This window comes from Alligator mississippiensis, chromosome 7 (assembly GCF_030867095.1).
Source record: "Alligator mississippiensis isolate rAllMis1 chromosome 7, rAllMis1, whole genome shotgun sequence".
Lineage (NCBI taxonomy): Eukaryota > Metazoa > Chordata > Crocodylia > Alligatoridae > Alligator > Alligator mississippiensis.
This window is the reverse complement of record NC_081830.1, coordinates 41,361,358-41,388,616: the sequence shown is the minus strand read 5'-3', so window position 1 is coordinate 41,388,616 and position 27,259 is coordinate 41,361,358. Positions and strand designations below refer to the sequence as shown.

General features: G+C 42.6%; 1 protein-coding gene across 1 annotated transcript in view; it reads left to right on the top strand.

The window, feature by feature from the left end:
* ARHGEF4 (Rho guanine nucleotide exchange factor 4) overlaps positions 1–27,259 on the top strand; it is a 386,988-nt gene that overhangs the window by 319,402 nt on the left and 40,327 nt on the right. The window contains exon 7 of the mRNA XM_014599122.3: positions 5,357–5,496. Coding sequence (XP_014454608.3) covers positions 5,357–5,496 — 140 coding nt within the window. The remainder of the gene's footprint in view (positions 1–5,356; positions 5,497–27,259) is intronic.

The window sequence follows — 27,259 nt, the reverse complement described above, 5'->3', positions numbered from 1 at the left end:
CCCTGAAGGAAACAATAATGTCTCATGCTAATGGAGACTGAATACAAGGAGGAATTTTTAGCTAAGAGGTATTCATCACTGCAAAATAATTAGTTGTGTTTTTGGAAGTTTAACACGCAACGCCAATTGTCAAGAAAATCATTCATTAATGACCATACTAAGTATCACACACTTTATGCCAGGAGTTCTCAAAGAGTGGTATGTGTACCATTGGCAATATTGGAATCAGTTTTAAAAATTGTATTAACAAAATAAAAATCCTGATTTAAATGATGAAGGTGGCACACCAAATACTTCTGAGTTTTTACACATAGCATGCTGCGTCTCAATCCCAGAATTGCTGTTTAGGCAGCATGTGTTATTGGAGTACATTCAACAGGGAGCTTGTAGGTTACCTATTAAAAAATGGCAATGTCATAATGGGACTGTGGTTTTTATCTAACATATTTTAAAATGTCAGATGCTTGGGCAGTTAAATATTTCTCCAGCAAACTCTACTTCAATCATAAGGGTATAATCTCCCCATGCATATAATTTCCATTGATAGTATTTGAAGCTTCAAGTGCAGATAATCAATAGATCTTTGTCCTATTGCAATTATGTATGAAAGTCAATACATTTTCATTCAAACAGTGAATAATCAAGATACTTCATTTGGATCTGATACATACTTCAGTCATTTTGAGGTAGAATAAATGTTTTTCTGACAACTAAAATAATGAATTTTCATGCTACATGAATAGAAATGACTAAGTTATGAAATCCTGACAAAACATGCTGTACAACATTGATGTAGAAGCATTGACAGACTGGCGCTGCAATAGGTGTTGTGGTCTCTGTGGGTGTGTCCCGATGAGTGTGCATTTGTGGTTGCGGTGCTGCAAACTGCACATGGTACACATGCAGCCATTCGCTGCACTGCAAATTTGCAGCGAGCACCGAAATTTGACAATGGGAGATCCTGGTGTTAAAAAAACAAAACAAAAAACCTACTTCATAAAGTGGCATGGCACATGTGGCAGCAGTGTGTACTGCCCGTAATGGAGCCTGGCCAGCCAAAGCCATGCTCTGGCTGCCAGTTAGGCTCTGAGCAGCTGGATCGCTGCTGACGCTGTCCCAGGAGGCCCCTAGGACCTCAGGTAAGGCTGCTGAGGTCTACCCCACTGGGAAAATTTGCCCCACACCAACCCCATGTGCACAAATCTGTGCTATTTTTGCCACATCAACTGCACATCCCTGCATGCAGGGATGTATCCTGTGTGAGTAATAAAGGACTGCATTTCTGGAGCATTGCCTGGGAACTGTAGGACCAGGTCCTCAGCTGGTGTAGATTGGTATAGCTCCATTGACTTCCCTGGGTTACAACCATGCGCACTAGCTGAAGATACTGCATCACTAAAACCAGTGGAGGCTTTGCCAGTGACATCAAAGACTGAAGGATTGTGCTTTTAATTGTGTGGCTAAACCCTCACCTTTTAGACCTATTTACCTATATGCATTATGTGTGACTTGGCCTCATTCAAAGCAATGCGTTGGACTGAAATCCTTGGAACTGACCCTACCCCATTAATGAGAGTTTTGCCATTGACCTCAGTGGGGGAAGGATTCTCTCTTGTTCTGTAGCATACCTAGTCATGGCTTGTGCTTCAGGTAACCTGGGATGATCATGGAGTAGGTCCTCAAGAAATGTATTGTGAAATACCTAGAGGGGAATAAGGTGATCAGGAGAGCCAGCATGGATTCACTAACAACAAGTTATGCCTGACCAGTGTGATTTCCTTCTATGATAAAGTGACAGGCTCTGTGGATACAGAGATAGCACTGAATGTGATATATCTTGCCTTTAGCAAGGCTTTTGGCACTGTCTCCTGTAACATTGACAGTAATAAGCTAAGAAATACAGACTGAATGAAAGTACTGTAGTGTGGATACATAACTGGTTGGATCATCTTACTCAGCTAGTAGTCTTTGATGGCTCAACATTTTTTTGGGAGGAGGTATCAAGGTATCAAGCCTCACCTAGAGCACTAGGTCCTGTTTTGGGCCCCACACTTCAAGAAGGATGGGGACCAATTGGAGAGAGGCCAGCACAGAGCAACAAAAAATGGTTAGGAACCTGGAAGCAAGACTTATGAGGACAGAAAAACTAGACTTATTTAGTTTGGAGAAGAGAAGACCAAGGCAGATTTTAATTAAAGCCTTCAAATACCTCATTATAGAGAGGATGGAGATGTGCTTTTTTCTGTAGCCATAGAGGACAGGACTAAGAGATAGGACCTTAAGCCTGAGCAGAGAAAATTTAGTTGAATATGATGTTATCTGTAGTGTAGTCAGTAAGAGTAAGAGTGTTACTGAAGTCCAGATGGCGAGCTCTTTTTCTTAATTTCATTCAGTTCTAGCAATTGCATTGGATCCATTAAATTATTCTTCTGTCAGGTATGATTTTTTCTGCATAGTCTTTGATGTCTTGTCTCATCTCCCTTACATTTTTTCAGATTTAAAGATCATTGGGGTATGCTTCTTTGTCTTATAAACTGTCTAGTTTTTATACTGCCAGCAGTTGCTAATCAGAATAAAAATACCAATCAGTATTTGTTCAAATAAAAGCAATGTTGCCTTATCAGAGCATCAGGTAAATGAAATAATCTGAGTTAAAGAATCAGAAAACACATATATTATCTATCAAATGAATTAGGTATACGCGTAAATGGTCAGGACACAGTACTTGAGGCTGAAATGTACTTGGTAAAAATTAACCTTCAAGGGTCTTATAATTAACAATCCTGTTCTCTAAAGCAGATTGGTAACTTTTTCTTTGTGTGTGAGACGCATACATGTCATTTTTATGCTGTTATGATATCCTTTCAGTGTTTTCAAATGATCTCAGAACTGGATTTAGGATTTCAGTACTTGTTTTATTTAATGGGAGAAGATAGCCTTCTAAAATGTTTGGCTTCATTCATGGGCAACTTAATCTGGATGTTGGTAGTACCCTCCTATCCTCCTGTGGTAGTAGTAGATATTGAAAGACAAGCACACACTGAAATCCAAAGTGTTATTAAGCACTTCATGTAAAATAAATTGTAAAGGCATTGGATCTAGGCAAATAATTTGTCAACTTGTCAAAAGTTTTAAAATGTCCTCAATTATATGAGTTTAAAATAAAGCTGAATCATAGAAAATTAGGGCTGGAACGGACCTCAGGAAGTCATCTACTCCAACCCTCTGATCAAAGCAGGACCATCCTTAACTAGGTCATCCCAGCCAAAGCTTTGCTACCGGGTCTTAAAAACCTCCAAGGATAGAGATTTCACTACCTCTCTAAGTAACCTGTGAGTCCTTTACTACCCTCCTTGTCAGAAAGTTTTCCCTAATATCTAATTCCCTTGCTGCAACTTGAGACCATTGGCCCTTGTTCTGTCACCTGCCACCACCGAGAACAGTCTAGCTCCATCCTCTTTTGAACCCCCCTTCAGGTAGTTGAAGGCTGCTATTAAATCCCCCCTCAGTCTCCTCTTCTGCAGACTAAATAAACCCAGTTCCCTCAACCTCTCCTCATAAGTCATGTGTCCCAGTCCCTTCATCGTTTTCTTTGCCCTATTAATCAGCTGATTAGTCAAGAATGCCACATTCAGGCCTGGTATATTCTTGTGTTGCTTCATGATATGTCTGTGTCAATAGAGAACAATATTCTTGTCACAATGTCATGAGGAGAGCATACACTTCACAGGCCAGCCTCCAGAACCAGTATTCTTGCTTTGTTTCTCAGCTCTAATCTTCAAAGGATGAAGATGGAAAGCTTGGGAAAATGGGGCTCTTTCTGAAGGAATAAATATTTCTTTTATATCCTTTCCTTATTTTCTGTTCCTTGGTTACTAATCAATTTTAAGGCTTCCTGGAATTTTTCAGGCCATAAAATGAACAACCAAAAAATAAAACCCCATTTTTTTTCTGTGAAATGTGCTGGTTTAGTCTGGTGTTTCCTTAAAATTAAACCTGTCTGCCTAATTGGGTAGCACAGCCTTTATAAATACAAAGTACTTGATTAATTGGAAAACATTACTGTTTGACAAAAAGGAGCAAAAAAAGAGGGACTTCCCAGATCTGTCTCTGGAGTAGAGGAAAAAGCTAATGGATATGTTGAATCCTTATTCTAGGGCCAAATTTTGCCTTGATTGGCACCCTGTGACTACATATGTAGACTCTTAGAGGCAAGGGATATGTTTTCCTAATTGCCTGAATGGAGCCAAACAGCAGTAGAGTATACCATAATATAAAAAAGAATATAGAGCCTAGGTCCTTGCTGGTGTCAGTCAGCAGACTCCATTGAGGATCTAGCTTTATATGTTTGGAAATACGCACATAGCACCAGATTTCTGTCTCCTTTACGTGAATGAATATCTAGAGCACATCCATTTTCTCAGAGTAGAATGTGACCCACAAAACTGTGAAAACAGGAATAGGAAATAGCTGGTGGTACCTAACTGGCATTTCATACTGCACTGTATGGTAGATGAAGATATTTTTCCCTTATCTGAATTGTGAGCTTTCCAGACAAACTCTTGAAGCATAAGATCACCTTGAAGGATGCCAATGTCACTTTGTGATGATCTAATACACCATAAATGACCATAAATCACCTGGCAGTTGCACTGTACAAACATGGTTATTAAAACAAAGTAAAAAATTGGTAATAAATTCAAATCCTGGAAGTTTATACCAAAAGCACTTTTCAAAGATGAAACAACTTAAACCCCTCAGGATTTATACCTCAATCCAAACATTGTTTTGTCTTTCCTTGACTTATTTATTTTTGGGTCAACTGTATATATTGCTTGCAAAAATTAGAAGAGGATTTGTTTTTTCACTATCAATCATGATAGTGGCTGAGACTTCTTTTGCAGTTTTAGTTTTGTTCATTTATTCCCCGATTCTGCAAACACATGGATGTCACTAAGCACATGTTCAGGGATCAGACCCACAGGTCTCTATGGGAGTGTTTACATGTGCAAAGATGAACTTATGGGTCTGTGTTTATAGAGTCTGGCCATAGTGAGGTGGGATTGAATAGACATGTGCGTTCAACCACCCTGTCATAACACGGGTGATTCCCTAAGCCATATATGCAATGCCGTTGTTCTCTTTGCCATACCTGTTGCCTTCATGCTTGACTTCTAGTGATGTTTGACACCTTTTGATCATGCAAAAGTAAAATAATATGAGCAAAATAATATGAAATATGAATATTTTAAAATAAACCTATTGTAAAACCCCAAATCAATAATTTTTCCTATCTGCTGTTATTCATGTCTGTGGTCAGCAGCCTCATTTACCCAGTCATGTGTTGTTGTTGCAGTGATCACTGATGGGCCACTGGATAAGACAGCTCTTACAGATGATGTGGGAAGTGAGGAAGATCTATATGAGGACTTCCGGAGTTCCAATCACCGCTATGGCCACCCTGGAGGAGGAGGAGAACAGCTTGCTATTAATGAGGTATCACTCCTGTAGATCTAAGAATTAGTGGGGGAAAAGATACTGCTTCTGGTTTTTAATTATAGGGGACATCATTGCCAGCAGGGTCCTGGATAAATAGGTAAGGCATCCATTTCAAATTGCTTAGGTCACCACTTTTAGCTGTGATGTTGTCCAGAGCTAGCATTTAGGCTTCCCCTTGAACTGCGGGATCCAGCATCAAGTGGATGCTGATATGGTGTCACATGGAACTGCAGCTCCTTTTACTTTAGTTACGAGTTCCTCTCTTCTCATATATTTTTAGGGAATAAGGAAAGACTATATTGAGACACTAGTGTGCTGCACATTCCAGAGCTAGTGAAAATTGCTACAGTGATCAGAAGCTTAGTGTTTTCAGTTAATGAAGACAGAAAGATGAAACCGAAACCTTGAAATGTTGTTCTTTATACTTGTTTGACCTTCTAAACTTCAGTGCAAGCATGTGTCCAGGGAAGCAATATGTTTGTGATGGTTTGACAAAGGGCTCTTTAATTTATTTGTTTGACATCAGTTGAATTTCTGGTGTCAGATAAGAATTTATTTCTTTGTCTAATTGAAATGGTGAGTAGAAAATTAGTCAATGGGCAGGAACTGACTACAATTTTTAGGCAGATTCGAAGCCTTTTCCCAGTACGTTACAATTGGCTTCTTGCTGTGCAGTAGTCTTTTTCTCGTGGGTGAATAAATCAACATTTCATTGAAAGAGCTAAACCTGGCCATCCTGCAGCCTCTAAAATGCTCTGGTATACGCTTCTCTTACCTTTATATGACCTCTGTCAGAGGGAAAGGCAATGATAAAAGATGTGTTATGCCTGCTCACAGCTTGGGCATGGATGGAGTGGTGTTGGCTCAGGTGTTAAGCCTCTGTCAGATAGAGGTGTAATGCTTCTCGGGGTGGGGTGCTGAGCTGCATACTCTTCCTGGATGAGCACACACCAACTGCAGAGACTTCCTTAGCCTGACGAAGGGTTTTTGAACCTGAAAGCTTGCCTAATAACTATTTTTCCAACTATTTGGGTTGGTCTAATAAAAGATATCAGATTCACCCAAGGAACCTTGTCTGCCTGTATCCATATGTGTAAATCTCTCTCTCATATATATAAGTGTAGTGTCATGGGGGGGTGATGTTGTTGTTTGGATCTTTTTAAAGGAGAGGATTAAAATACTGTATATTTTAGAGATTATCAGTTTTCTTCAAAAAGCTTTATGAAATCGAATGTTACATAAATCAGCAATACATAAAGACAGACAAAATTAAACTGCATTAAAATAGTTCAGCCTTACAAAGTGGCCAGTACCTTTTGGCCGCTGTCTGCGGACTCCTTCCTAGGGCAGTAGTAGTTAATATAGAGGGAGGTTCCAGCTCACTGGGGTGGAGATGGTTCAACTAACAGAGTCTCTTCTGGGCTCCTGCCTCCAGCTCTACAGTCACCTCTTCAAAGAGGGCAGCAGCAGTTAATACAGGGGCACCTTTATGCCTCTTGATAAATTCTCAAAACCATTTTTCTTCCTTGGAAATGGTCCTCTGTATGCATCATACGTTATCTGAGTTTCTCTTTGATCATTTTTTATTACTGAGGATAACAATGTTTTTCTTAACTGTTCATTTTATGTAAGTAGCTATCCATTTGGTAATTTTAAGTCAGTAAAGAACATTGGTTTATGCAAAGCAGTTGCAACGTACCTAGTCTTTGAAACATACCTGGTGGATCTGTTGGCTGGTCAGCTAGAACAACTTGATTTCTTGTTTGTCTGCTTGCTTACTTACTAGCCAATTGGTTCCCGGGGGCAATTAAGCCATCATATGACATCAGATAGCATTGTCAAAACGCTTCTTCATGTGATCACCTTCTGGAAAGGCATACTGAGATGAAATATTAATCTTTAATATAAGTATTTTTCCATGAAAAAATGCCTGAGATTTTAAAAAGGATGTATTGCAAATAAACCTGGATTCCCAGCCACCAGGGAGTTCATCAGTGCATTAAAATCCATGTACTCTATAAAATAATAATCATTGCTATGAGAGGCTTTTTTGACTATTTTCAGTAACCACCTTGGGAGGAATTGCAGGTGAAGAAGCTAATACACAATCATTTAATAAACTTTTGCAAGCAGTATTATCTCTGCTTTATTGCTTCTGCTGTGGTGCTTTATTGTCTAGAGGGAAACCATGCCAATTTTTTTTCTGGGGGAAATTTTCAAATAAATAGAGGAAGAGAAAATGTGTTTAGGTACACAAAAGTTCCTTATTTTTAACTTTGTTTGGATCAGTTTTGGATCAGGAAAAATTGTTTTGGAATAACAATGAAGCCTTCATGAAACCAGGACTTACTGACAGCGGGGTTGGAGGGATAAAAGCAAACTGGGAAGATTTACAGGGACTACTGAGAAGAACAGTGTGATGACAAGAAAGAAAGAAAGAAATCAAAAAGTAATAATAGGGGTTTAGGACGGAGCTATATAAATCAGTTCCTAAAAAAGAGAAAAATAATCCTCTCAGGGGCTCTGTGTCAAAGGGTTCTCATCACCAGAAGGAATGGCTTGAAAGAGACATTTGGTCTGAATTGTATTTTTGCTTTGAGGCAACTCCAGACAACAGATCCACACATTGTACTGCATTGTTTCCGAAGTACAACAAGTTGTAAAATATGGTCAGAAAAAGCTGCCCTTTTAATGCTTCTCAGTCCTACATGAAAACATTATATATTGTAAAAATACCAATTGACCAGGTTATATACAAAATCTTCTTGCTCACTCCTATAATGGTAATGATGGGAAAGAAAATAATACTTTATCATCCATCAAATAAAATTAATGGATCTAGGTAAGCAGACTTAGGCATGGCTGATTTGTGCAGAGGAGTCATTCATACCCTTTCCTGTAAATGGAACAGATTGCTGCATAACTTGAAAAATGTGTTACTGTATCTGAGCATGTACTTGATAATTAGCTGCTGATTTTTCTCCCATACATCTTCCCCAACATATCAAAAGAAGGGATTAAACTTCTGGAAACTGTATTTGCAAGTAGTTACAAAGCTCATAACTTTCTCTTAGTCATCTATATTAATAAATTTAATGTATTTGGAAACATAGTAAGATTATGGTCCCAGTGAAGTTAATGGCAGTATCTTTGACTTACATTTGCCCAGGGTTTCATGTAAAATATATTATAGAATCCCAGTAAGCCTTAGATGGCCAACTTTATTATATTTTATATTACCATATTTACTCACATACCACAAGCACCCTTTCCCCACATATCTACTCACCCCCAAAAGTTGGAGTGCATGTCTTAAGCATGGAAGTTTATTTTATTTCTAGAATAGAAGAATTGTGCTTTGATTCTTATCCACTCAGGAGCAGCAGTGGCATTTCTATTCAGGCAGCTGAAGGAGTCAAATGATTCTTCACTCCACAGGTGTTATCTATTGTCTCTACTTCTTAATGGCCTTTGTTCCACTTTATCTGTAGGCAATTTTGCTGTCTGCTGGCTGTTTCTGGTCTCTTTTCAACTTTATACTGCTCTGGAGACTCTTTTTTAGCTCTTTTCAAAATTGTATCTACCCACTGAGACTAGTTTTCAACCATGGCTAAGGTTTCAGCTTTTGGTTAAGCAGGAAAGGGAGGGTGAGTGAATTTAAGATTAGTAGGAATCTCTGCAAATCACACTGGAAGTGCCCCCCACAGTGGCTCCTTCAATGTTTTTAATTTCACTGCTTGCCCCTTCAACCCAGCCGTCTACCACTGATCACCGAGAAAGTGAAAAATGTGACATAGCTAAAACCGAAGGGGTTCCTCTACCCATCGGGGGGAGGAGGGGGGAGCACCAAAATAAAAAACTAAATTAAAGGAGCCCCTGCAGAGGGTAGTTCCAGCTCAATGTACAGAGATCTTTAAAGATTAGGCCTGGTTCTTGCTCTAGGCATTCATGATTCTGGGAGAAATCTCTTTTTCAAATCTCTTTTTCTTCATTCTGCCTTCTAAAAGCAAGGTGCGTGGGGGTATGTGATATGTGAGGAAATATGGTATTTGCAGTTGCCCATATATAGTGATTCACAAAGGGATCCATCAGCTCACACCTAAAAGTATAGATATAATAATGAGTTCTTAGGAAAACCCCCCTTTCTTTTGTACAGTGGGGCATGTGTTATAGGAACCAATTGGCAAAGGAGATAGTTATGGTATCAATACAGTTTCTGCTTCCTTCACTGTTCAGTGCCTAGCCATCACTTTTGTGTGATTCTGAAATATTTTTAAAACTTTAATCATTCAGTCAGTAATGCCATCATTTAGTGTCCTTTCAGAATGGGTTATTACCAAACAATTTAGGTAAGTTTCAGTGAACTTCAAGAAAACTTAAATATTTTATAACATATGTTAGTGTCAATGAAAAATCAGAGCAAACAAGAATTTCACTTTGTCCACCATATTTGAGAATACCATATCTCTCAGCAACTCAGCTTAATATGTGTTTTTCATAAACTACATGAACAAATAGTTGGGGAAAAAAAAGTTTTAAAGAATGATGTTACCTGCATCACATTTTGCTGCAGAATGACATTTTTTTTCTGGGCCAAACATAGGCTGAAAACAAATTGTCAAACTAGATTTTCAGCCACAACATACCAAGTTATTATAATCAGTGCTTTGAAAACAATATACTCTATTCATGCATAAACTAGGAGAAGTGATTGATCATGTCTTATGTCTTTATGTGAGTACATTGTTCTCGTAGCCAATTGCCAAATAGTAAAGCAAACACTGCCAGTTAACAAATGCCTCGCTTTTTTCTGTTGGCTTCTGTCCCTATTGATACCTCCCACACATAACTGTAGCCAAGAGTGACAACAGGATTAGAAGCAGCAATTATTATGTATTTGTTAAGCTCTGGCGGTGTGCTCAGTGTTGTAAAGGGCAAGAAACAGACAACATCTCTACCATGTCGAAGGCGCAGATCCAGTAAAAAATGTAACTTTAGGCACATGAATGGATGATCACTGGATCTTCCTGCATGCTTTGAAAGGAGTAAAGGATTCTAGATCTAAACATTTCACATTTTCTGGTCAACTTGTTTTGATTTTCAGGCATGCAAATTCTTAATATTTCTTCATAAACCACCCTTTGCCCACCATTTAAATTTAAAAACAAACAAACCCACAAACCCTGCAGTTTTTTGTCAATGCCACAAGACGATGAGAAATATATTATGCATCAAGATCCTCTGCTGCACCGGTCTCATTGGGCAGCTAACTTGGGAGCTGAGTTATTCACACTTAAAACTACACTCAACTTCCATTATTATATGCTGTTTTAGCATCCCATTATAGAGCTCCTAGGGTGCAGCAGCCCCAGAGGTAAAACTATGGATTTTTATTACAGCAAGGAGGGTCATCCAAGTGCATCCTACTTCCTTACTATGTCAGGATAACCTGTTCCAAACTGACCAGTGATTTTCCCTGTAAACTTATTTTAAGAAACACAGCAGAAGGGACAGGGTCTGCCTTTCCTTTTTTCAACAGACAGTATAATGGTTAAAGATCAGAAACTTCAATATGTGTCTGACAAAGCAGATACAAAAATGTCACTCAGCATAAATACACAAATCAGAGGGTTGGTATTGGGAATTTTCACCTCAGTCCCCTGTAAACTACCATGTTTACTCCAATATAAGATGATCCTGAATATAAAACAACCCCTCAATAATTAGATTCTGTATGAGGAAAAATTACAAATTAGTTATAATTTTCCAGGTATAGAATCTAGTTATTGGAAGTTTGCCTTGGATTTGTTTCCCTCCTACTGCTACAGCAGGGAAAATAAATCTGAAGGGATCAGGTGGCCCCCTTGCCCTCTGCCCCCACAATCTCTTTCCCGTGCAGCAGTTTCCTCCATCCCTTACTGTCAGACCTTGCTCTCCCTGAGCACATGGAAGTGAGTAGCAAATTTGAAAACATTAACTGAAATAAAAATGTGTGTAGTAATTTTCTTACAGGCAAATTACTATGAGTACCCATAGATTTAGTTCATCCAGAATTGATGCATTTTACCTTTTTTGAAACTGCTGCAAGTTTTAGCACAGGTACTCCATAAACACATTTTTAAGCAGCACTTTTGTACCTACTTATATGTTTTACAAACTATATATGATATTAGTTAAAAAACAAAAGTTTCATGATTTTCCGTATAGTTCGTTGGGCTGGTCCCCAGCCGAGTGTTTCAAGCCATGGTGACACCATAGCTCAGCACTGCTCAGGATGTGTCTGTACTCCAGATAGCCCCCACAAAAGAGCCATGTACTAATTAGCTCCCCGCTCATGAATGGAACCAGGTGTTCCTGTCACAAGTGCTGGGATCCTCCAAAAATGTATATGCAGTAGAGACACAGGGCAACCTGGTCTGGCTCCACTTCTTTGAGCCTCACATCATGCTCTATCACCGAGTATGATTCTTTGGGGAAAACTATCAGAACAGCTTTTTAATTCCAACAGGTGCTGCTTCTTCTCATGTCCTTGCCATAAATTAAATGTTTTTTCAGAGTCTGAAATTGTGATGACAAGGTATTTAGCAGAATCTAGCAGGTTTATTGGAATCTGACAGGCCTGTGATGCTAAAATACCACGAAGGTCTGTGCTTTATCCAGTATCTTAGCAGGTTCATTAGGACTATCACTTAACTATAGGTAACTTCCCCAAATTTAATATTAATGTTGCTACTAGTAATCAAGTTGGAAAACTAGTTTGATCATTAAGAGTTGTTAGTAATGGTATAGAGTGGTAGCAGGTTCTTCATGGTTAAGACTATTCCCAACTTCCATTATGATACACTGTTTTAGCTTCCCAGTATAAAGCTCTGTTTTAACCCCAGATATTGTTTAGATATTGATTTGGCTTGGATAACCACAGATACACTCTTAAGGCAAATGAGAAAGTTTATATGAAGTTTAAAGAAAATTAATCCCATGATTTTTGAGTTCCAACTATACTGAGTCAATATGTTGTAAATAAGCAAAGCTGTTAATGATTTTTTTTTGCTGGCTGGAGTTCATGTTGCAGTCTGTAGAGTAGATGATGGGGGTATGCTGTTTTATTTTTTTTCCCCCCAGGTGGCCAAGGATGTGGTTGTTACTTCATACAGGCCTCATTGAAGACATGGGGCTCAGGAGCTGACAATGAGTGCAGGGTGAAGGTAGATCTAGGCATATTCCAAGGTTATCCCTAGGCTATTCCAAGCATATATTTTGGCATGGAATGGGGCGTGAATTCAGAAGGGTTTTATTAGTCCTACTTGTAAGGTATTTTCCTTGTGCTCCACAGAACCTGTTTGGATCTCGTGACAGAGAAATGCAAGTCCCCCTGCCTCACCTGTGACTTCTGGTGCTTTAGGAAGTGGTGATAATTCCTTCCCCTTCCCTTAAAATCTTGCCTTTCAGCTTTGACCATCATCAAGACAAAGGGCCAGTCCTATATCCACTGACGGCAATGGCAGTAGAAGTGGGTGGAGGTTGGGGGTAGGGGATCAACAGAGTTCACAAATTCTTTTGACATAATGATAGGATTGCCAGATGCCTTTGTATCTTACTTTATCCTTTTGACAAAGGCAGCAAACTGGGACTATGGAGATATTCAAATCCTAGAAACAACAGAATTCTTTAAGTGCCGGATCCAAAGCTCATTGAAGTGCAGCTGAGTGGGCTGTGCCATAGACCCCATTAGACTACCCTCACTATATTCTCTGAGTGATGGTGTTCTCTTACAGGTCAGGGGACTTACACCCATTACTCCCATGGGAATGAATGGATGTTACTTGCATTAACCCCACTACTCCCACATCCTCACACATGCATACACAACACCGGAAGGAGAATAGCTTCCTTTGTCTTTGCTAGTCTGTGGTTTTGGAGCAGATTGGCAGACCTCCACACATTACATATCTGTGAAACCATACTCCTGCAGACATTATTAGTAACTGGCCAGAGACTCGGGTGCTGTGCACTGAGCCTCAGCTGACTTTGGTGAAGCTACAAAGATTTTACACAGGTTAAGGAGATGGCTTAACTTTTTGTTTAGTAGTTCCCATTTAATCTTTACCTTTCCTGGGGCCCTTGCTTCTGGCCAACCCATCTTTCCAACAGCATGGTACAGGCTGCCATTCCTTCATCTGATCAAGAAATCACATAGATATTAGGGAATGTCACTCAAGCTTTGTCCAAGAGACTGGATGTGTTGTCTCAGCAAAAGGCTTAGCCCTTTGCAGTTATTTTGCTAGTAATACAAGCAAGAATATCTTGTTCATTTTCCATAGATCAGAAGAGGAGCCATGTATCAGGTGAGCCAGGAGGCAGCAGGTTTTTCCCGTCCCCACTGCTGGTTAGTTGAAATCAATGTTCTGCAGTGTTTCTGGGGGAATCATGAAGAGCCATACATTTTGTTATTATCAGTTCCTTAGACAAATGGGACACACTACCAGGAACAATCTGTCGATATTTGTTCTTCAGCACACACTGCTTTACGGCATTTTCCATAGTTGGCTGGCCTGATTAGAGGCATCAATAATTACTAGACTAGAAAAGCTACTTGGCCCAATAAGTCTGTCTCTGTAAAGTTTCTCTCTGCCTAGCTTTTCTGCTTTTGTAATGTTTTCCTCCATAAAAGTGTCTAATTGTCTGTTCCTTGAACACAACTCATTAATGTTATTATCTCCAAGTAGCTGAGTTGCTTGTGTACTCTATGGAGCTCGGGTGTTTTTCCCCAGGGCTCTTTTAATTCCATCAGAAGATGATGAGAAGGGCTGCCAAGTGAACTTTACTGAATATATCATGCTGGCTCATGTATGCTTTACAGTGCCATTTGTTGTAAGTCATTTAACTATTTTTCACATCCACAACTGAAGGCAAGACTGGCTCATTCAGTAGTCATTAATTACAGGAGTAGTGTTTCATAGCAATTTCCTGATACTGAACTCCAGTCAAACAGCTCTTGTTAAGAAAATAGAGGTAATCAAATGCTTGTCTGTGCACTATGCAGTGCCATGAAAATGTGCTGAAAACCCACATTCTAAATGGTGTTTGAAGATTCACCTGCAACTAGAGAGGTGGGGAGATGGAGCTGCTTCAGGGACCAGGGACTATTCCTGTGGTGTGTTTTACCTACCCAGGTCCTAAGCCTCGCCTAATGCCAGAGCCTCACCTAATTTTACTACCCACCCCACACAATACAGTATTTATGCTTTAATATCTTCTGTCTTAAAAACCTACAGCCTAGCATATTGATGCTTAATTGCCTCTCCAACTACTGTGCTTTTTCCTTTCTCTTTTCATCTCTAGGCTCATTGGATGCACTGTTTATAGTTCCTGACCTCCAGTTCCTTCCAGACACCTGTACCATATTTAATCTAATTTAAGATGACCCCCCCAAATAAATTTGTATATACATTTGTTATAATTTTCCATGCATGCAGTCTAATTATTGGAGGTTCATCTTTAATTCACTCCTCCACCACTGCTGCAGGGGGCAGGCAGTGGGGGGGCCAATGGTGTAGGGAGGTCAAGCAGCTTGCCCCCTACTTATGCCTACCCCCTAACAACTCTGTTCCTTGCCTGACTCCCCATGCAGCCTCAGGCTCTTATTTCCCCCATCATTACCTCCTGCTCCTTCTTCCAGACTCTGTTCCCCCTTCCCTGTCCCTCCAGTCTCTCCTTCTCCTCTCTTGCTTCACCCCTCCCCACTCTAATTCCTCACCCTGCCCCAGCCTCTGCTTCTTGCTCCCCCCAACCTTATTCTTGCTCTGTGCCAGCAGGCTCTGTCCTTGGTTTAGCCTAGGGCACTGATCATGGCCCCAGCCTACTCCCTGTAGCAGCCATGTGGGCTGTGCACTCCTGCTATGGGGCCTGGCTCAATGCATCAGGCTGCATTAGTGTGGATGGAGCCTGCTGACATGGAGCAAGGCTAAGGGAAAGGGAAGAAGGGCAGGTGGGGGAAGAGGCTGTAGTGGAGAGATTGCAGGGTACAGAGGCAGTGGGGGGGAGGCAGGCATCAGCTGTGAGCACAGCCAGACCCCAGGTAGGGGCTGGAGCCTGAGCCACAGCAACTGCCTGCCTCCCCTTCTCCCTCATATTCAATTCTTGGATGAGGAGTCCCCTTCTCCTCCCTCCTCCTCCCCCCCCCCCGGTGTTAAATGGCAGGGGAAAACATATCTTAGAACTGAGTAAATACAGTAATTCAAGTCTTGAAAACTTTTCTTCCCTTGGTTTCTAAAACGTGGTTCTTTCCAGGACACACTAATTTTTCCTAAAATGTGTCTTTCAGATCCTCTGCCATCTTTCTATGGGTATTCCACAGGCTTTGTTCAGGTCTCATTGTCATCTCCTATGCCATATGTATTTGCACACTGACAAGTACAGTAGGGTCCTGGTCCATGATTAAGATTCTTAGCTGCTCTAGTATTTTATTTAGTTATTATTAATGCTAAAATATGCTATGCCTCAGAAAAAAACATTTCTAATTGTAAAGGGGCCAGAAGATGAATGATCTCCTTGCAAACAGATTATGACTCCCAAATAATTTCCAATTAAAATTTCTTTTTCTCCATACAAAGAATGTTCCATCTCAGAACTGCTTCAAGTGGAATTACATTGGCTGGAGTTAGGTGCTTCTCCTTAATCATTTCAAGGAAGAGGAGAGGAACAAAGGTGTGGAAATGTGATAGGAAACATGGTCTTTGAAGATGCTGGTTGCAAATACATGATTAAAATGGCTGACATTTCATGTCCCAAATCCATTGATAACCTATACACCATATCTTAGTATCCTAGAACCTGAACCATTTGCAGTAGGCTGGCAGGAGAACATCAGTAAACTGTCCAGTGCTATACTGGCTGGATAACCTGGTGTATGCTGGCTAGAGAAACGTCCTGTGCTCTATTGGGAATGAAAAGAAATAACTCTTTTTCAGTATACTTGTAACATGACACATGGAATGTGACACACTATAAACTTCAGAAGTTACTGTAGACCTGTAACAAACTGTTTTCCGTTTTGAAAGTATTTGGCCCTGTGCAATTTAAACAGCTGTTCTTGATCTCTTCTGACATTTTTAGGCCATACCTAAACAGTAAATTACATCTAATTGGAAGCTGCTAGTCACAATCCTTCCTGAGAGCTAATTCAGCATACAAAACATCCCACTGCCATCTTTTGCTCAGTATCCATTCTAAAGAACTATAAACATCCTGTGTAGGAATGACATGTTTTATCTTTTAGAGGTGGAGCAGTTAGCAATGAGTTTCACTTAAAGTGGTTTGGCCATTCCAAAATAATGATATGAAGGAAAACTATGTTGGCTGGTACCACAAAAAAAGGGGAAAAAAAAAAAAGAGAGAAACCATAGAGCTGGGACTTCAAATTTGGCTAGGATATTCAAGGAGACTCAAAGGAAAAACTACAGGCTAGATATGCTTAGTACAGATTTGTTAGAATTTAGCAGCTATGTTGTGTGACTTGGAGAGGCAGGGACTGAGGATGAGAGATTGGACTAGAAAGCAGTGGACTGAGGGCCCTTCCACATGTTCAAATTAAAGCTGGATAGAAACCAGCTATCAAGTTGCACATTTTCAAGCACTAACTTTGCAGCTGGTTGGCTTATTTTACAGCTGGATGGACATTTTTATGGCATAATAATTACTTGGTACATGTGCATGGTCTAAATTTATTATGTAATTAACTCATTAATTGTGTGATAATTACTTTGCACATGTGGCTGGTCTCAATTTATTCAGCAATTAACCAGTTAATATATGTAATGTTTGGCAGGGGCCTGAGTTGAGGAGGCGATAAGGGTTTATGGTAGGAACAACTTAAGAAGGCTTGCTTAGAAATAATTAATTTTGTGTTCAGTAGAGAATTTGAATCATCTGCAATAAATGATGGACAGTATGATAAGAGCTAAGCAAAATATTGAACAGCTGCTCATTCAGTCCAGACTTTTCATTCTGTTCACTGAATGAGATGGGATTTATGTGGAAAAGTTACTGTGAGATTGTATTAAAGAATATCAGAATCTGAACACAGAAATGCTAGTACAGCCTGAACTTTCTTTCAACGTGTGTATAGGGTGGTGGGTGGCAGGGGGGCATAATGGATTGTAGTTGGGTCTTTAGAAATTACCTAGTAGTCCTGTTTCTTATGATATCTTGTAGGGCAAAAGTTGCTTGTACTGACAGCGTAAAGACTGCAATAGAAATTGAACTGGGTCCTAAATGTAAATGCTCTTCTCCCCCTTCTCCTATGTTATCTTAGGCTAGAAGTTAACTTTGTTGCAGTATCTAGGGTGACTCTGGGGGACAGGCAGGAAGGGTTGCATTGTATTTGATTGCTGTTTGCCTTCATATTTTTTATGTGATGGAGAAAATTAAATTATCCATTGATGTAAAATGCCTTGGCAACACTGACTTCAATAGACTTTCAGCTGAGTTATAGCCTATCAGGATTTGCTTTATAGTGCTGTATATGCCTGACACATTTGACCTAAGAGGTACTGAGGTCTAGCACCTCCTATAGCAGAGACTTCAGCCCAGAAAGCCTATTATCTGGCCTGCAGTGCTGCTTGTGGGTCTCTGACTGGCCCCCCGCACTGCACACAGCATGCTCTGGCCAAAACCAGTATGCGGAGACCATCTGCCATGGCTATATCATACAGCAGAGGATCAGCCTGCAGCGGTATGTGCTGTGTGTGGCACCTATGCCAGCCCAGTCCTGCACACTGGATCTGGGGCTGGTCTGGATTGGGACCACAGACTAGCTGCCCATGCTGGATCCAGCACATGGGGCTCATCTGGCATGCAGTGTATGTCCCGGACTAGCTGCACGTGGCAAGCTGTGTATGGTCCCAGAGCTGAAACGTGCTGCATGTGGTGAATAGGGCTAGAGCAGTATGTGCGGCCAGTCCAGGTTGTGCACTGCATATAGTGCCTGAATTGTACCAGCTATGCAGACTGGATCCGCATGCGAGGCCAGATGGGTTTGATCCCCTTGCCCCATAGTATTACCCTCGTCTTCTCTCTTTTGTGTCTGTGAGTGGGTAGAAAGAAAAGCATTGACACCTAGGTTTGTTCTTACTCTGTCGTTTAGTTTATGGGAAGTGCAGTTTGCCATATGTGTTCTTTGCCTACACTGAGCACTAGAGAAAACTCTAGTACTGGACTTTGTGTTTCTCTGCAGAGGCACCTATTTTCAGATTTATATGAGGTGCTGCTTGCATCCCAGTTCATCCAACATAACCTCGAAACTCTTGCTTTCATTTGGTGGACAAGTGGTTGTGTATATCCATTACTTCTTACAAACAGTCATACTCAGAAAATATGTAAAAGGAATGATGAGCCAAATCTTTAAGGGCTGCACTGAGAATAACAATTCATTAAAAACAGCATTTTTTAAATTTCCTTTCTGCTAATATATTACCTAGTAACAGATTGATTTTTCTTTAATTTATTCAGTTTTTGGCATTGTAACTTGGTTTGTAACTTGATTGTGAGCAGGTCTTTGGGATTGCTTACTATTCAAAATTTAACTTGATCTGAGTGGACACATTAGTCACTTGGTATGTTTCTTTTTCCCTATTTGAATCAAGTTAACTCAGTCAAGTACAGTATCTAATATGAATGATGTATTGGGTTTCATGAAAATTATGCTGTTTTTCACGTAACTGTATTATTTGGATGAACAATATAAGAATAATATTCTACAACACATCAAACTGCAAGGCAGTATTTAAGTTATTACTTCTGGCTGTGATAACGCCTGCTGTATAGTCACCTACATGGTCAGTGATGAAGAAGAATTAGCTATTTTATTTCTGTAATGAAAAATGTACAAAATATTAGCTATGAAGTAAGTAATGTGTTTTAGCTGTAAGCAGCTGGGAAAGAAAGCCCTATAAAACCAGTGTGAGATGACACAGAAATAATTTCCTCATAGAAATTCTCCTGAAAAAGAAAATGAAATGTAGCATGTTGGTGGGGGATGTGTTGTGTGATCTGCCAAAGGTAGTGAAAGCAAAGAATGTACAACCTGTGTTAGACTGCAGCATTGTGCTTATCCACACCTGTGCTCTTTATGCCTTCATCAGTCAGTGTCCACTGTAAGGGCAGCAAGGTGGCTGTATAACCTTATTTAAGCTGTTTAATCCTTTAAGGTATACAAAGAATAAATATGTTACTCCTGATGTTTCTGTATTTTGGAATAATGCACTAGGGGTTGAACATTATAACACAGTTCAGAGATTATGAACTATAACATAGGCATATTCTTTGGCCTTGGAAATCATTTAGGTTTTCCCTGCAACAAGGACAGCGTAAAAAATATTTCCTCCCATAAAATTTTGTATAAAAGCTTTTTTTTTTTTCTTTTTTGAGCTTTCATCTCAGTTTACCCTTCCATATCTAGTAGTTCTCTTTTCCAAAAAACTTCAGGCCAGTATCTAAAAAGGAAACATTTCCAGGAGTATTTACTTTCCTCTCAAAAGACCCAGTGAAAAGTTTGCTTTTGCCTTTCTTTGCCTTACACTTTCAAACTAATGTTAGAAAATGGGAAGTTTTGAAGAATTAGTGCAACAGTGGGACTTGGGAAGTGGAGCTGTGGGCAGGGCTTTCTGCCTTCCCGAGCCTGGGGTCACTCCCATCTTGAGAAGGGATGGAGGACTGCTACTGCTCTCCTCCCATAGATGTGGAGGTGAAGAGTACATGAGCCACCCCTCCCTGCCTCTTCCCCAAGCCAGGCAGTCCCTTGGTTTGAGAAAAGACAGGTGGCTTTGCCAGATCCTACCAGCTTGCCTTTGCTGTCCCTTGCAAATGTAGTTGCCTTAGTGTAGCACTGCATATACTCCAATAAGCCCTGCAGAGTGGAAGAAAAGAGAAAGTGGAATATTTTGCAACATACTGGGCATGTGTACAAGTGCATTAATGCATCTTTTCTAATGCACATTAAATTTAGTACCTCCAATGTGAGGGCATTTTTACATGTGTTCTGGGAGGTGTGCTGAAAAATGATGGCAGGGCGCTTTGAATTAAAGCTTATGGAACGAGCTATAATTCGAAGCTCCTGTCACCATTTTTCAGCATGGGGACACTGATTCATGTGATGCTAAAGTCTGCTGGAGTGCATTCATTTCTGCGCCCCAGCAGACTCGATTAATTGAATCTGCTCCAATACATTAGATTTCCAGCACATTGGAGTGGGCTTCCTGCATGCTTATAGGAGCTCTGAGGTACTAAATTAATGCACATGAAGCTGCACTAACATGCAGAAGTGCATTTGCATGCTTTTATAGTGACAGTGCGCAGTAGACTTCTATTGTGCATTAGCATAATGTCATTTTTTTTATGTGATGCTTTATTTTACTGTGCATTAGTCTACTGTGCATTAAAGCACATGTGTAGATGTGCCCACTGTATGTGCAGTAAAGCTCAAGTCCCATCCACTGGGGGTTTGTACCTCTTGCTCTCTATTTAGGTCACGGGCAGGGAGATTCACTGTATTCTTCAGGTGCAGGTATCAGTGAGTTGCTTTTATGACAGATCTGTTTGATATCAGCATCTGAAAATGATAGATATCTGATGTTCTCCCAAAGTACAACACCTCAGAGGAGGCTATTTGTCTAGTCAGCACCCTCCATACAACACCTGCTCATTCCCTAAGATAGGTCAGTTTTAAACAATTTACCTAGACTACAGCTCTCAAGAAATAGAAGTTGAGTAGTGTAGTGTGCCTAATGTGTCCCACAGTATTTTTGTGCCCATGTAGATACTAAAGAAAAAATGAAGGGGGAAGGTTGTCGTGGTGATGTGTCAACACCTGATAAAAGGTTGCTATGCATATTGTGCTGTATATATCATAGTGGCAGAAGCAAGTGGAGCATGTGGCTGGACACTACAAGGACAACAGAACAATGATGCACCATCTCCCTCTCTCCCCTGCTCCCTTGTTTTCTTCATTACTGCATCTCTCTATTCAGACCATATCTAGCACAATGGGGCCCTGAGCTTCTGGGCACTGTTGTAATTCAAAGAAGAATAAAGCATTGGTTGGGGTGGGGAGAGATGGGAATGGGGGAAAAGTCATCTTGTATTTTTCTATTAAAAAACAATCCCAAACCCTAGATTTAAAATCTTTCAGTTTTCTGTGTATACTTAGAGACCACCCCCCTGACAAAGGGCCATTTCAATAAAAAGGACAAAAGAAATAGTTCTGTCCCCATTTGAAAGACCAAGAATTGAGGCAGAGGTAGGTGAAGCCCTGGAGCTAATGAAGGTGCTTACACAGTAGGCTGACTTCGGAGCACCTGGCCCCTGCGTGGACTCTTGATCCCCGTGCTAGCAGCGCAGGTTGCCCAAACAGCACCTGAGCAGCGTTTGGTACCTTGGAGTGGGATCCCAAAAGCGTTTTGGTACCTTGGAGCGGGATCCTAAAGCCACTTTTGGGATCTCAGAAGCCTGGAAACTTCTAAGTGTAGGTGCTGATATTGTTCTTTCAAAGAGCTGAGCTGAGCAGGACCCAATCCCTTCTTTTATGATGAGCCCGAGGAGGGGGAAGCTGGAGGCTGTGCCTGTCTAGTCACAGACTCCCGCGATGGCCCAGGCCCTGGGGAAGTGAGGACGTGTTTTCAAGTCCCTTCTTGGCCAGAGGGGATCACGCCCACCTCTCTGCGCTGCCGAGACTGGAGCAATGTGCGCGTGCGTAGGAGCAGAGCTGTGGGTGCTAAGGACCCCATCCAGTCACAAAGGGAGGTATCTACTGGGTTTAGGCACCTTGATTGCAGCCGCGTCCTGCTGTGGCCCCCCGAGCTCTCTGCCGGTGGTAACCGAGCCTGGCGTAGGGACGTCAGGAAGGCCGTGGCGGAGCGGAGCGGAGAGCTGCACGCACTTCTCCTGAATCCCAGCCCGGTGCCTCAGCCTCCCTCCTCGGGCAGAGCCTGAATGGCCGGGGCAGGCTGCGGGCCCCCGACCCGCACACGGGCCATTTCAGTTCTACCCAGGAGAACTTGTACAGTCTTTTCTCCAGTGCCTAATGAAGGGCTTGTTTGTGCCCGAAAGCTTGCAGTGAAAGAACGATTTTTGTGTTGTTGCAAGAATCTGCTCGGTCTAATAAAAGCTACATATATATCCTGTCTACTCCGAGTCCCGATTGCCTTGTATGCAGAAGCGCTTGAAATATCGCTGGATCTGGTGCTGGGCGTTGCGAGGGGGCGCGTTTGCCTCCCGCATGCTGCCGCCATCCCGCCCCGCTCGCTGCTCGGAGCCGCCGCCTCCTTCCCCCGCCCACCCGCCGCGGCGCTGGGGCCGCGTGTGCCCGGAGCCCGCGCGTGCCGGGGCGGGGCGGGGCGGGGCGGGGCTGGGGGGCGGCGGGACGCGCTGGCGGCCGGGCCGGGCTGGCCATGGCCCCGGGGGCGGAGCGGAGCCGGCCGCGCTGGGGCGCGCTGCACGCCTTCCTGCGCTGCAACCTGCCGCCGGAGACGCAGCGCGTGGTGGTCTTCCTCATCCTGCTCTTCCTCATCCTCGTCAACGTGGTGCTCATGTTCCTTCTGGCCTTTCAGTGACGGCGGCGGGGCAGCAGGTCAGCTTGTCGTTGTGTGGTGCCCGTGTGCCCCGGGGCGGCGGCGGCGCCTCCAGCGAGGGCGAGCGGACAGGATGATGCCGAGCCTGTGTGCAGTGCTCCTCCGGGACCCCGCGGGCTTCGCAGCCTGCAGAGATGCAGCCGCTCCGCTTAAGTGACCTGCCCGTGCTCGTGCACTGGACGCGCCCCCCTGCCCAGGCGCTGGCGCTGGCGCTGGAGCGGGCGCTGCGCTGCGCTGCGCTGCCGCTGCCGTCAGCGGGGCTGGGACTGGCGGCTGTGCCGCGGGGCCGGCGCGACGCCCACGTAAGCCCCATTGATTCCTAGGGGATCATTAGCGGGCATCGGGAATTCATGCTGACAAAAAGCTGCAGCCCGGTGGAAGGAGCCTTTAACCTGTTTCCTGAATTACCTCCTTGTGCTTGTATGTACGTGCATGTGTGTGCTAAAATGGCTGGCAAAATGAGTGCACAGGAAGCTGCTGTCATGCCAGGCATTTCTAGCAGCATTGTAGCATCCAGAAGTGAGTTGAGGAGCACGGAAATAAACCTGTTAAAAGGAAGAGAGAACAAAGCCGAGCCTCCAGACAAGGTCTTTTCTGTTTGTCTGTGTCATATCACCCACCTTGTTACATCGTGAAGCTCCAGACACAAGCGTTGTTCTCCAAGTGAAGCAACATACTACCTGCGTACATTAAAGGTGAATGATTCTTGGAAAGAGAAACGTTGTTGGACGCCATGGCAGTGTTTTCCATACTCGTGGACACAGCTTACATTTGCTCTGGAGCTCTTGAGTAAAATGCTCGAGCCCAGTTATAAAAAAAAAAAAAAAAGAAAAGAAAAGAAAAATATCAGCAAGCCCCTTTTTGCTCCATTTTGCAGTTGTAAGCAGCATGTAATTTAAATACAGGTTTTCTATGGGGTTGCGTGTTTCATACCATAATCATTGGTACTGCTGTGGTCTTTTTCAGCCCAAGTGCTTATGACTCCTGGAGTTTGATCTCAGCTGATATTGAGGAAGGTTTGATTGTGCTGTTGTCCGTGTCACATCATGTATAATGTTCTCTGTACTGGTTATTTACATGATTTTGTATAATGCATAAATGTTCCTGCATAATGCTACAACTCAGGCGCGCGAAGTGAAACTTGTACTTTGTGCATTTTTTCTTTTTTTCTGTGTGTGGGTTACACCAAGATTTGTAACTTCATAGATCATAAGGCAGTGGTATTGCAAATCACACCCCAGTGCACATACTCTAACATCAGTGGTCAGGGAAAAAAAAAATCAAAAGTACGAAAGAGGCCAGCATGGTGAATGCACCTCTGGAAAGTGTTGCAGATGCAGGTCATGAACAGGTTAGCCCATAGCAAGTCAGGCTGTCCTAAAAAAACTCCCATGACACAGCCCAAGCAAGAGGTTTAGGCCTGTCCCATCTGATCAAGGACAGTTTTCTTACGTTTTTCTTCAGTGCTCAGCTTTCTTATTTGTGGATAACTGCCACAGTGTGTATTGCTCCAAGTTTATGCCTTAAGCATCATTTCTCTGTTCATATGTTCTTAGCCATACCGTTTCCTCAGACTATTGTTAAAAAACAAAATCCAGGCTCCCATAAAATCTCCCTACCCTGAATTTTGAGACATTCCCATGATCTTGATAACCAATATGTTTTTTTCCATGCAGAATTTCACAGGCTGTCAATGAAAAGGGCGGTTTACAGTATTAAAGGAGCAGATTGGTCTTGAGTCCATATGTCCCATAGTAGATGTACGTGCGTATGAGAGCAGAATTTGTCCCTCTGGTTTAAACAAGAATGGCTTGAATGGCTTTGAGCACCCAGGATTGGCTCATGTTCCTCCTGAAGTTGATGACAGTGTTGCCATTGATGGTCGTGTGTAGACGAAACGAGAGGCTTGTGTGCATGACACTTTAAAGCGGGCTAAATGCTTTTGCACCGTTTTAATGGTGTTGGTGTTTGCACGCCTATTGCGTATTAATTCCAGCCGCTGTAGGAAATTCGGTGGCGTAATGCGCCTTAAATGACTTGGGGTGCAGTAAACTAAAACTCCTCTGAGTTTTAGTTTGCTGCCCTACAACTGTGGAGTGAAGCACCGGACTCCATGTAGCTCCGTGGCTCTGTAGGAAGCCCTGCGGGCAGCCTGACAGCAGCCGGGGAAGGCAGTCTCCACCCAACAAAAGCAGCAAGCCTGATCCCCCCCCTCCCTGCCTGCCGGAGCTGCACGGGGCCTGGTGCTTCCCTCCACGGCTGCAGTGCCGCCCCCCCCAGCAGGACTGCCTGAGCCAGGTGCCTGGCGGGAACGGGGGGCACTGCTGCCACAGGGGGAAGCACCAACATCTACCCCCCCCACCCCCCTCCAGCCCAGGGACTGCTCCATCCGCCGGCAGCTTGCCCTCCCCTCCCTGCCGGAGAGGCAGGTAAGTCAGCGGGGTGTGTACATGATACGGGGGTTTAATCAGCCCTAAATTGAAGCAGTGTTTTTTAAAACCCAACACTTCAATTTAGGGACCCCATTTTGTCTACATATGCCTGATAGTAATGGAGGCAGTCAAAAATGAGCTCCAGCATATCAAAAAGTGCTTACAGCATGTTTGATTATTAATATATCCTGTTCTGTATCCTGATAAGGAACAAAACACACAGTACTAGCTTGCCAGAACCAGGCATATTTTAAGTGATTCTATTTAGAAGTAAATGTCTAGATCAGGGGTGCTCAACCTTGGGCCTGCAGACCAGATCCAGCCCATGGCACCATGTCTTCTGGCCCATGGGGCTACCCACAGCTCCATAAATTTGGCAGTGAGGGAGCAGTGCTACCATTCCACTCTTGCAACTCCTCTGGACCCAGGGGGAGTGCTGGGCCCTGCGTGCTGAATCAGGTGCCTGATCCCAGCGCATAGGGTGGCTGCAGGTACCCCAATCCCAGTGTTGGGGGCCAGGAGGGCGTTGCCTCGGACCCCTAGAATCTAATCCCAGGGTGTGGGGAGGTGGGAGAGGATGATGGTGGTCCCCCAGGATCCAATCCTATCACATGAGAGATAGGAGCGGGGTGGTCTCAGGCTCCAGGGCCTGATCTGGCCTGCAGATGGGCCATGCCCCACTCATCTGGCCTCCAGGGCCAAAAGGTTGAGCACCATTGGTCTAGATGGTATTCGCTGTAATGCTGTCACTGATCTGCTCTTCATTTATCTCTGTAAACATATGCCATCCTTGGATAAACTGACAGACAAACATGCCCTGGAATGTAGATCACAACCTTTGAAAGCCAAACACAATCCTATTTGTTAGGATAAATTTATGAAAACAAAATATTTTTTAGCTAATTGGCGGTTGGTTCTACAAGCGGTTACTTAGCCATTTGCTAGCTAGTCCTTATGGTTTCTTAAAACCTTTTCAATTAGACAACAGTCAGCTGGAATACAATCACATAACTTATGTCCCAAAATGGAGTCTAGGCGATGGGGAAACCATTCCAGTGTTCTTTCTGTTGAAGAACTATACCCTCCTCTACCTACTGCTCAGTCATCGCAGATAGAAATGACGTTTACAGTTTGTACAAATACTTCTGTACAAGTCTTTTGCTTTTTTCCATTTCAAAATATGTTACAAGGGTCTGTAACTCACTGCCCCTTATTCCTAGCAAGGTTTCACGCCCCCGTCATCCTTGAGATTTGTGTTCTTTAGGAAGTCGATGTCAGCATATGTACCACTTTTGCATTGGCATTTTATCATGTTGTGTTGGAGGCTTCCATGGTTATAAAAGAGCATTTATGTAAATGAAGGCGTTGTCCAGTCGTGCATCCTCCTAACATGGTTTGTCACAGATGTGGGAATATGCTTTTTGGAAGTCTCTTGTTAGCATGCTCCCAAGCCCTTTGCTGCCCCTCCTATTCCATTCTTCTCCAGTCCCACACCACCATGAGTTTCGGGTCTCTCACAGGGTCCCCAATCCCAGGAAATAGCTTTTACCCTGCTCTGCTCAGCTGCAGCATCTGGTGTCATTGAAGTAATACACCCTACTACTATTTGTATCACCATCTTGGGACTCCAAAGACAATGCAGCAGCTACTAGTGGAGGGGATTACTGGGATCATCTGAGACCCCAAAATAATAGCTGCTGTTGC